Consider the following 12,366-nt stretch of genomic DNA (forward strand, 5'->3'; position numbering starts at 1 on the left):
AGCACAGTGTCCGCAAGAGGGGGAGCTGTGGGAACAATTCTGGGAGGTGTGCCCATAACCCAGGCAAAGGAAACATTTTGTTACCACTGTGAATGGGCAGAATCTGTGTGCAGCCAAGGAAGATTCTATCAGTTGATAATATGTACTTGTAGAGGCGTGGAGAGAGACTAACAACACGGTGCTCTGTCAAACTGGATTTGGTGTTAATGGAAAATCTTACCGTGGTTTCAACTTTTACTTCCTCCCAATAGAACCCAGAGTCAGCAAGGTTCTTGTAAAAAAGGTTTTCAATGAGGGCCTCATTGGGTAGGTCTTTTGACGTGTCACAAATCAGTACAGAAAGATTTGATTTCCTGGGTGGGGTAATGACAATACCTGCAGTGGCCAAGGACTTGGAGGTGAAGATACTAGACAAATCCTCTTGTGTAGCTGTTTCCAGAAGGACACCCCGGTTTCTGATAGATCTCAGTGATCTTACTTTGATACTTCTGTAGTCAGTCTTGAGTGTTTTGGTGACCAATTCTTTCATGTCATTGCTCGTTTTAAGCTCCGACGTCTCGTTGGCCCTCAAGAACAGCAAGTATAAAGGAAAACTTAATGTTCACAAAGGACATTAAGTTTGTCCTTTGCGAACGACGCTTGCGTAGGAGAATCTGTGGTTCTCAGAAGAACTGGTTTCAGAACCAACAGTGACAGGAAGCTTGGAAAATGTGTCAACTACCCTCTCCAGGACAGCGGTCCTTGATCGCAGCTCTTCATTCACTGCTGTCAGCTTTTCGTTGTCAATTAACAACTGAGTAGTAATGGTCTCCAAACTTGACCATAGCTCCTGGACATAATTACCTGCTGTTTTAGTGAAACGGTTGGTGTCATTATTCAGGAATGAGACTAGAATTCGTTGGAGTTTGGATATGTCCTGGTGCAAAGTAGCTGAACCAGAAGTGGCTCCTGGAACAGCAGCACTAGGTGTATGGTGGAGTTTGGATATATCCTGATGCAATAAAGTTGCATCAGAAGTGGCTCCTGGAGCAGCAGTAGGTGCTTTGTGGAATTTGGGTATATCCTGGTGCAATGAAGTTGAATCAGAAGTGGCTGCTGGAACAGCAGCATTAGGTGCTTGGTGGAGTTTGGAGATGTGCTGGTGCAAAGAGGTTGAATCAGAAGAGGGTGGAGAGATTCCTAGCCTTGGAGAAGATTTGAGGCCAGATGCAATGGCAAGGGCCAAGGCAGACTTATCAGTGCAGGAGTCTTGGTGGCCAGTTGGGAGGTATCAGTAGAGCTGGCTGGTAAGGCAGAACACAATGGGTCATCAGGGCCCTGGTCAGATGCCACAGACAGTGGGCAGCCCTCATCATGTGAGGGGTATGCGGCTAGGGAGATGCCAGCCCTTGGTTCTTTGATCTTCTTTGTCCTTTTTCTTCTTCTTCAATACAAGATTACCACTCTTTGATGGAGTCTTAGTTGGGACACTGGGTTGAGGTGGGCTACCAGGCTCAGGCCCTTCTTTAGTGGTGGAACTGGAGCTTTCGCACGTAATCATGCTAGAAATTTCAGTCTGTAATTTGGGATGAAAAGTATGCACTGAAGTATGAGCATAAGGATGCAGCTCGTCAGGGGTGAAAAGCAAGTGACACAGGATTGGGCTGGTATTGGACTGTCCCAATGGTTTAGTTATTAATCAGAGTATTGGTTCGTAGCCCGTCTACAAGGGGGAGCTGCCAATTTGCATACCAAATCAAATCCACGTGTTGGCACAGTCCCGTGACTTCTGGTCTACGAACAAAGCCTTTTGTTTCTAAGGAGGAAGAAGCAATGGCCACCCTCTAGCTTCGTAATTTATCGTTAGCACTAGTATACGTATGCAAAAACCCCGTAACTCATCATGGTAATATGCATATAATGTGTCGGCAGTACAGTTATCTTCCCAGTGTTCCAAAATGCAACTTAATAACTAACAATGAGCCAAATATTACTAATTCCAAGCGAAATAAGCAGCAGTTCATCAATAAACAACAGCCAGACTAATATGGGAGCAGCCACGTTCGTTAGGAACAACATGTAGCTGGAGCAGCAAAGAAATATTTTGAAAATCGTTAATAACATTGCTGTTCCCTAAAAGTCTGGAATAAAAATAGCATGTACGAACTCACCAACTCAAGGAGAATACAGGACGCCAAATTATATCTAATAATGAACAGAGAATACCACAAATTAAAACAACTTTTGCAGAGCAAAAAATTCATTGACGAACACGGTATGCGCCACCTACCAGTAGTCGCTACTTTCTATTAAGTAAATCTAATTGATACTATTATTTTAAATATTAAAAATTTGTATAAAATTGTATGCTGTATATAACCAAATATTTGTACACTCGCCTAGCCCACTGGCTGTACAGTGGGTGAACCTAAGGTGAATAAACAGATGATAATAATAGTAGAATGGTAGAATAATAATAATAATAATAATAATAGGAAGTACACTTTCTTTGATCAATTGGTATTTCCTATTATAATAGTAATAGGAAATACCAGTTGATCAAAGAAAGTGTACCATACTACAGAGTACGAACCCCAGGCAGTACTAAAGTCCCTAACCTACAGGCTGTACTGGGACCGCGCCATAATAACGAATAAGAAAATCTCGCCCAACAGATCGTACATAACCCTTGTGGACAAGAAGGAAAAGGCTACCTATCTGATTGACATAGCAGTGCCCAACACTGGCAACCTCCAGAAAATCCCTGAGGAAAAAATCAGGACGTGCACGAACCTGAGACAAGATATCAAAGAGATGTAGCATATGCAACAAGCAACGACCATCCCGATCGTCGTGTCAACCACCGGCATGGTGCCTAAGAACCTACATAACAGCTTAGCAACAATAGGTGGTATCCCAGCAAACATCTACAAGGAACTCCAGAAAGCTGCAATCTGAACCCCTGTAAGTTAGTCAGAGAGTTCCTCGGACGAATAGTAACACCAGACATAACCAACCTGTGTATTTGGTAGCAATACCCGTCACGAGATGGAACCCCAATCAGGGAGAAAGAATATACGAGCAACATAATAATAATAACTAGGGGGCTTTGCTCGCCAACCCCCTCCCCCGCGCACGCTTTTCTGCGTAAAATGTAGAGGCATGACAGAGTAAGTCAAATCTTTTCTACGTAAAAGAGACACCTGTCGAAATGCGCTGATGTTCCTCTTCCTCCCTTGTACTCCCATCCTTCAGATATCTCCCTCACTTATGCTTTTTTTTTTGTTCTCCATCACGAAGTTCAAGCGACCCCTGATGAAGAGCAGCCAGAGTACTATGGACAGCTGTCTCACCTCCCAGTTGGTTTGGCGGGCAACATGGAGTCTCACTAGGGGCCCTGCGGCGAAGCCAGCACAAACAACAGAACCCAACACTCAACTACACATGCAATACACAACACTTTTTTGGCTTTTACTGAGGTTCTGTATTCTTCACAAGTGTACTGATGGCACAGATGTGGGAAACCACAGGTGGTGCCTTACCCAAACACCATGCCACTATGATCGATATTTAATCAGGAAATGACCTATGTAATTATTTACCTGGGCATTTGTAGTGACGTAACTGCCACGCCCACTTGTACCACGTGACCCGCATCCCTCTTTTCCCTTGGCTACCCTATTCCCCCACCACGCGGCATACTCAAGGTGGAATAAATATCACTATGAATTATTTACCTGCATTTACATAGGTTACTTAGGAAAAGGCCTTTTGCTTTGGGTTCCCATACTGCATGAAGATATTGTTGTATCTGAAAGAGATACAATGTCCAGAAAACACGAGACCAAAAACCAGAGAATAGGAGAATACTTGGACGCACTAAAGCAGAACCTCCTCGCACTCAGCAAAAGATTATGCCGATACAAAGAGAGATCCCAGAGGAAAATAAGCAACCGAATCTTCGATGAGGACCAAAGAGACTTCTACAGGAGCCACGGAAAAATGGAAACGACCACCCGAGCAAAAGACTATTGTGAATTTCTGGGGCAACATATGGAGCAGTGAAGTAAAACACAACAGCCAAACACCCTGGATAGAACTAGAACGTAAATAAAACCAAGAAATCACAAGAGATGAGTGGGCAATATATACCTCTTTGCAATAGCTACTTTTTCAGTGAGGGAAACACTCCGTATCGAACCATGATCTTAGACAGTTACATGCGGCTCACACATTGGCCAACGCTCACAATCTTCAGATATACACAGACGGCTAAAAAACTGATATATCCGTGGGAGCTGCAGTAATCCTTTCTACACCCATTGTTCCTGTCCAGTTACCACTTGAATGCAGTATTTTTACTGCAGAACTCTATGCAAGCAAAATGGTTCTAAATCTCCTTAATGATCTCCTAACACTCAGGTCATAATATATATAGATGCTTTAAGTGCAGTGAATGTCCTACAGAATAAATCACAAAATTAAGTGCAGTGAATGCCCACAGAATAAATCACCCATTCCTTACACAAATCAGATCTCGGTTAAGTCACCTCAGTGAAAATAAGCTGGGTGTCAAGTTTTGTTGGAATACCAGGAAACCAGCGTGCAGACAAAGCAGCAAAGCACCTTGCTTGCTTAGATTCCATCGCAGTCCCTTATTCTGATTATAAATGAATCGTACGACCGATATGTACCTATATGTGGTCTGAAATGTGGCATAACCAGAGAGGTAACAAGCTTCTTGAAATAAAGCAGAATCCATAGCTGTGGAGATTCAGTTTCCAATGAAACAGCCATTACGGTGAAGCATACTATAATTGAGTGGGAACATTACCATTCAGCTAGAATTGCATGTTTCAGATCACTACTAAACTTACAAAAACCTCCGAAACTAACCCATATACACTGAGTGGACAGAAATCACGGAATACCTACCTAGTAATGGGTAGACTCACCTTTCTCCCGGATAAGGGTGTCACACGACGAGGCATTGAGTCCACCAGTTCTCGAAAGCGTTCCACAGGTATTTCTATCCAGGCTTGCTGCACCGCTGTCCATAATTACGTCGCATTCCTAGGTGGAGGATCCAAAGCTCGAACGAACCTTTCCACAGCATCCCAAAGATGCTCCACAGGGTTCATGTCCGGAACGGGGAGACCATTCCATGGTGGTAAAATCTGCAGAATGCTCTTTGAACCATGTTCTAATCACAACGGCTCTGTGGGGAGGCGCATTGTCCTGCTGGAAGAGCCATTGCCCGGTGGGTGCACGATAACCATGAAGGGATGATGATTTGCAAGGATGGATATGTAACCTGGACCATAGGCCGCCGTAGCCTAGTGGTCAGGCGCGCGGGTGCATAAGTACACGTGCCTTGAGTGACCGGGGTTCAAGCCCGTGACTGTTGAATACGGTGCTGTTTCTTGTATTCTGTCTATCTTGTGAACTCCTCTGATCATTTGATCGTCCCGGAGTATAAACAGAAAATTATTATTATTATTATTATTATTTAGAGATTCGTCTAGACGTACCAGAGGTCCAAACATGTGCCGGTTGAACACACTCCAGTCCATTACCGACTGCTCACCTGCCTGAAGAGTTCCTCGTTGACTTGACGGGTGTATGGCTTCGTGCAATTCCGCCAGATACGCACCCTCCCGTCTGCTCAAAATAACTGGAAATGGAACTCATCGGAACAGGAGACCCGTCTCCAACCATCTAAAGTCCAGTGCTGATGTTCTTTTGTCCAGTTGAGGCAAAGAGTCCCGTGTTGTGGTGTTAGCAATGGGACTCTGGTGGTTTGGCAGCTCCCATTACCTGTTGCGGCTAATGATGACCTGGTGGTCTTGGTGGAGACATTTCTGTCACCTCCCTCGTTGAAGTCGGCGGAGATTTGCGCCACTGTCGCTCTAGGTTTGGCTGAAACAATGCGAGACAGACGTCGACGGCCACGTTCATCCACCACCTTTTTTCACCCACAGCGCGCTCCACGATTAGATGTTATTCCAGAAATGGCATGTTCCAGATATACTCTTTATACTGTCGAACGGGGATAGTTTAGTAGCCCATGCGCCATAAAAACCAAAACGGGGATAGTTCAATTTCTGTACCACCTCCGCAATAGAATGACCCATGCGTCGGGCACCCTATCATCTCTCTTTCAAAGTCGGTTAACTCACGACGTTTATCCATACTGACATCGAATTACCGTCTACGTGAATGCAGTGATGCAGTGTGCCTATATACCTGCCAAGTGGTGGGTTCGTCGAATAGCGAGAGGATGACAGCGTCGCGTTGCTCAGGAACCAGGTATCCTATGAATTCTGTCCTTTCAGTGTGCATTACCATAAATATGCAGACACACAAAATCCTAATATAGAGTAAGGCCAAGTTTGGCCTTTATGACAGCTTCAAATTTCCTTAGCATACTTTATGCTTTTAACCCTTTATTTCTCTTGAAAAGTACCTTCCAGAACCAATTGGGAAGAAAGCTATTGTGATTGCAAATTAATCCGACAATCCGGTTGGTTTCAGAGGTGTTTGGTGAGGTCATGGTCCGAACTCTGAGGTGGCCATTTGAACTTTTATACGTCGTTATCCAAAATCCAGTCCTGTACGATCTTTATATGACGACAGAGTGTTATCATGCTGATATTGACAGTCCCCATTTCTGTGGTACTGTCACAGTGTAGTTGGGCATAATTGTAGAGAACTAAAGGAGATCATAGACCTCATGATTTCAGACACTCACCAATTGACCGTGTCTGAACCAGCTAAAACGCCCCATACCATCAAACCATCTTTATGCAACTTCATTGTTGAGAAGACGTGTGCCGATGTTTGCTACTCCATAGTACCTTCTTCCACTGTTCTAGAATTTACGAACATTTGGAACGATACCATCCCGAGCGTAGTTTCGTATTGGTGAATGTGATATTGGGTTTATGCACAGCTGTCCAGTATCGCAATGACAAATACAATATACTATTAAACACAACACCGTACAGCTCTCCGCGAATGTTTGAAGCACTGATGACGCATGATCTCTTGGACCTTCTCCACGATATATGCATCAGTTGACAAGCGTGAGCCTCTTGATGGTTCTTAAAACGCTGATGTTCAAAACTGTCATATTGGGGTTACCTGAGAACAATTGGTACGATCTATCTATGTGTATTATGTCCATAAAATACCTATTCTCTGATCGGTTTGCTGTTTTGCTGGACAATAAAATCCGGGAAGAAAAACTTTGCTATCATCACCTGAGACGGACTAACTTAGCCACGGAGTGAAGAAAGCCCATAAAAGTTCCTCGCGTCATTGACGGGATTCGAACCCTGGTCTTCCCCACCTTGTGTGGGGAGAACGGTGATTATAACCACTGTAATACCTGCTAGGGCACATTGATCAGGCGTACAGTTTTCATGTCGATTAAAAATCATTTGATGAGTGATGGGAAGATCGAAACAAACCGAAACTTACTGTATCAAAATAACTGAAAGAGGAATTTTCTTACCTTCACATAGTCTATGCAGGTACCGTCAAATTTCCACCTCATGTCGATGTCGTGAATGCTGAGTGTAATACCAAAACCCTTTGGAGCATGCAGCCATATGTGACAAGATTTATTTAGGAGATAATCCTTGTTCGAAGTTGCTTGAAGCACTGCAGCTGATTGCTGGCCAGTTGAGCCAAGAACGACTTCATATTCTCGATCGGAACAGTGGTCTTCAACAAAAACTGCAAGTTCATTTATTCTGTTACTAAGGGTTTCTTTTTGTCATGCTGTTTATACACTATACCTATCTTAAATCGAACCCGAATTTTGATGGAGGCTTTGTGTAATTCTATACGCTATGTTCTCTTCGAAATATAGTATACAGTCTGTTAATCAGAAATTAATGATATACTGTATTATTAATTTAACTTTTTTTACAGTTAAGATTCCATTTCATTTCCAAAACAACCTTAGGATGTCAAAAAACAGTATAAGCTATATCATGAACGCGAATCAAATAAAAATAAATGCGTTATTTGTTTATTTATGTACAGTTATCTTCTCAACTTTCGAGGATCTTGAAAATTCGAGTATGAATTCGAATATCAAACAGAAGGAATTTTTATATCAAGTTTCAACGCCTGAGTTGTTTTTTGGTTCAAAAATGCAACAGAAACAAGCGAACAAACCCGGAGAGCACTGACTTTAAGACATTTAACCTTTCATATACGGTATATGGTAGCAGCTTCCGACCAGGGAGAATTGATGGTTTGTCTTCTTGAGCTGGAGCTCTGGAGCAACAAGATTGTTATATAGTTTTTTTCATTTTGGGTCCTCCTGAGTTCAATATCCTGGTGCATCTGCACCGTAGGATGATAAGCAATTAAATGGACGGTATACTTCGTGAAGGGCAAATTCCTAGCATTTATTCTATTTTTTAAAACAACTTTTGCACTATTTGAAAAGAAAAATACTAAAAATTATATTATTTTCGATAATAATAATACAATAAAATTACGTATATTTCGATTTTAATGCAATTTTCATCCCTGCTGTTAGGAGCTTGTGATTTTTCATCGCAGAGACCAGCAAAAAATGGCCTCTGATGCTTCTAGACACAAGGCATTATCTTCTTGAACTAATTCCCATGTTCCTCAGTTTATGGAGATCAGTTTCAGGAAATATATTTTCAACAACATCGAGCAAAACTAAATACAGTTTTGGATTCTTGTAGCGCGATGCTAATGTATTTTTGTACTCCTCGCTGCTTACTATAACAGTTTAAGTTATCGTACATAGATCATCTGTATATTATAAACACATTGCTTATGTTTTTTTGAAAGATTTCAAAGATTTCAAGAATGTTTTCGGTACTTAATTCACGTGGTGTTGAGCGAAGAGAAAGTGGAAATTATTTCCCAACATAGTACGCATTACTATGAGAAAAGTTCATCCTCAACCATGTCGCTACCCTGTTATCGCACTACTTCTTAAGTCTAATCATGAGTCTGGCAAACTCTACCTAGCCATAAACAACAGATAAGTCATCGACAGATATGAAAAAAAAAAAAAAAAAAAAATGACACGGATATGATATTTTCTTCTGTAGTTCTGATAATAATCAATACCAGACTTATGATTAGCCCAAAGAACGTTTGACTATCGGCTGTCACTAATGTACTTCTGCCTGTTTGACATTACTTCTAAATAGTAATGAAAATCGCTGTCATCTTATTGGATAAACGGATTTGTTGGCTGGTTGGTTGGCTGGCTGTTGTATGGTTTTACATGCATCAGCAAATTAGGCAATATTGAGCCGTATATAACATGTCTGTAAATTGCGTGTTTTTCTATGGTCGATTTGCTGTTTGCTAGACGAAAAACCTGTTTCCAGAAGGAAAAACCATGCTATCCTCGCCTGAGACCACAACTCAGCCACGTTGTGGAGAAGATCCATAAAAATTCCTCGCTTTATAGACGGGATTCGAAGTTAGGGCTTTACTTGGTGCCAACAGAGCCAATCATCCACCCCATACTTCAAGACCTGAAATTTATCGCAAAGACTCCAAACAAAAGCAACCGGCAAGATTTTTCTGATTTATCTCTCTCCACTACCAATGTATTATGATGACTTCGAAAGGAAAGAGTTCACCTGGACAAGCCATGAGCTGTGTTGCCTCTTAAGCATCAACCAAGATGATCTATGGATAGTGCTCTTAATAATGTATTACACTGGGTGGTGGCCAGTTAAATGACTATTTTTATAAGTGGTTTACAAGCAAACATCTCTAATTGCATGACAGTTTGTTGAAGCAGAAGTGTCATTTCATATGCTACACGAAAAAACACACTTTCGTGTGCCACATTTTCAAAATTAATTCGATGATGGAATGGTTTTAGACTTTAAAAATTCATAACTGTACGTTACCTATTAGTTAGATAAATTCCTAATTAATATCAATTATATAATAGGTGCATAATGTCCATTAGAAAATATAAGTACTGATCGAAGCAGTACTTCAAGGTAATAGAATCTACAACTTTTGTAGATGTGTGATCAAGATACACATTAAATTTCACCCTGTATTTTATGCTCTGGTGGGTATCACAGTTGGTGGAATCGCAGTCCTCCCCCACACCAGATGGAAAAAATCTAAGTTCGAATCTAGTAGATGAAGACAGGAATTTTTATGGGTCTTTTTCACAACGTGACGAGGGTGGCATGGTTTTTCCTCTGGGAAACTCGGGTTTTTCTTCCAGCAAAGAGAAAATCGACCTTAGTCCTAAAACCCAACAACAACAACTACATTTGTGTTTAAATGAGATTTTATTGTTTTAGCTACAGGTGGAAATTTGCAGCTGGAAAAATGATGTAAGCTAACAAGTGTTGCTGATGCTTGAGAGACGTCAATATTTCTGACAGTAACGCTAACGGTTGTCTGGTGTTTTCCTTAGGGCAGGTGGGTCAAATACTGTCCTCAAACTGTGCTGTCTAAGGCACTCCAACTAGACAGATTTGATTACGACTACGACTACCTTTCTTCCTCATCAATGACGACCAGCTGCCATACACAGTTCCCCATATTGGAAGAAATGTTAGTAGAAAGGAAAAAAAATCACCACACGGTACTGTTTTTTGTTCAACAATATTCTTAAATTATATGATTCTTCCGTTTTGCATGCTTTATAATTAAATAAACTAAAAATATATGTATATAACTTACCAAAATATATTCTAAGGGGCTATTGTCCATCATATATATTATTTTAGTAAACCCCAATTGCCATTACTGGTCCCTGAATTTCAAATTGACTCCCCCAACCAGATTATATAAATATAATTAGGCTATCGCGGAATGTCTCATGATTCAGGCTTTTGGAAATATAAAAATATATGACAATAAAACGTTTCTTAGGCCTCTGTAAACATCTGAAGAATTTTTAATCATCTGTAAATATTTGTTCTTAAAGCGTGCTATTTAAAGCAATAATCATCGTCAGCTAATATTTCTAGTACTACTACTAACAGCTTGAGATAAAGAGTACCTAAGCACAGACAATACTTACACTTCTGGTAGATATCTCCAGTGGCCACAGAAAACAAAACTAGCACTAAAAATGGTAGAACCAAAGGTCGCTGTTTCATTACGTCTCTTGAAGTAATCCTTAGGTTTCCTGTGACAACGGATATATTATTCGGAAATTTTACATTCTCGTGCTGAATATGACTCATTGGCACACGCTCGTACATTAACTGATACCTATGTACCAATAGGAAATGATTAGATAAGCCTGATGGAGAAAGTTAATGTACTGGTCGCTTTAAGTTCAGCTGTCACACTTTGAAATCATTTTCTGGATTTTATAACGACAGAATTCTGAGAATAATTGGAGAAACCCTTGGATGCTGTCTTAGAGTTTGGTTCATTTTTCTTTCAGAAGTGTGTATTTGAACAGCTGCTTGGTGGAGTGTTGTTTCAGCTTTTCTGTAGTCAGTAAACAGCCATTTCATTTATTTTCAACGTAATTTTATGGTCTCGTTGAAAGTTTATATCCCTCAATGACAAATGATATTATATATTTAACCTTAATTACGCCCCCACTCGATGCCAAGGGCTTTTGCGTATTTTTGTGGCGCCTTGCAAATTCGAACACATGCACAGTGTGTATTCGAATATGGCCAGCCAACCACACTTGTTTTCATTTTTTTGTCTATTTTGTTTGTGTTGAATTTCGAATTTGTATTGTTTTTTTTGTTGAAGGATTTTAGTTTTGGAAGACTGTGTGTAATTTATCTAAAGAACTTACTTAGGTAGTCTCTGCAGATAAATGGGCATAAAACTAAAACTTTCGGATAAAATGGAACACTAGAAAGATCGTTTTACACTAATACTCCACGGGCATTAAGAATGTAATTTCAGACTACAGATAATGACGTCATTTCCTCCAGGAAGAAAGAGGCGAATTCCGGTATGATTATTGTTGATCTCCGCAAAAAATGAAAGTCTTTTGAAGGTTTGTTTTAAGAGGACTCTTTAAAATAATAAATCATCTATAAAAACAGAAGCAAAAAATAAATAAATTATTAAAGTAATCACTCTGGAATGCAGACATAAGTTGCGTAAAATTTAGATCTTTATAGGATGGGTACGATATAATCAAGTGTCAGATTCTAAAAGATGCAAAATTAGAACAACTATAACAAAAAGGTATTAAAGTAGTACAAAACGAAACTGTTTACATTTTCAGTGAGACACATTTCTCTTCCGAACGAACTGGTAAAGGGGGAGTGAAGGTTTTTGAAAGTTTCTTCTAGTGCACCACAGAAAAAATGTAGCAATCTGAAAATGAATCTCTTTTATTCAACAATTTACCCTCTTCTTCTAATC

The 12,366-nt window shown here is 40.5% G+C and overlaps 1 protein-coding gene across 1 annotated transcript in view; it reads right to left on the reverse strand.

The window, feature by feature from the left end:
- LOC150079488 (uncharacterized) overlaps positions 1-11,226 on the reverse strand; it is a 28,073-nt gene extending 16,847 nt beyond the window's left edge. Inside the window, exons 1-2 of the mRNA XM_090384053.1 lie at positions 11,045-11,226; positions 7,496-7,719 (exon numbers count right to left, since the gene is read on the reverse strand). Of these exons, the coding sequence (XP_090240179.1) occupies positions 7,496-7,719; positions 11,045-11,210 (390 nt within the window). The 5' untranslated portion in view covers positions 11,211-11,226. The remainder of the gene's footprint in view (positions 1-7,495; positions 7,720-11,044) is intronic.
- Between the last annotated feature and the right edge of the window lie 1,140 nt (positions 11,227-12,366).

This window comes from Mastigoproctus giganteus, chromosome 10 (assembly GCF_048544385.1).
Source record: "Mastigoproctus giganteus isolate SK-2022 chromosome 10, ASM4854438v1, whole genome shotgun sequence".
Taxonomy (NCBI): Eukaryota; Metazoa; Arthropoda; class Arachnida; order Uropygi; family Thelyphonidae; genus Mastigoproctus; species Mastigoproctus giganteus.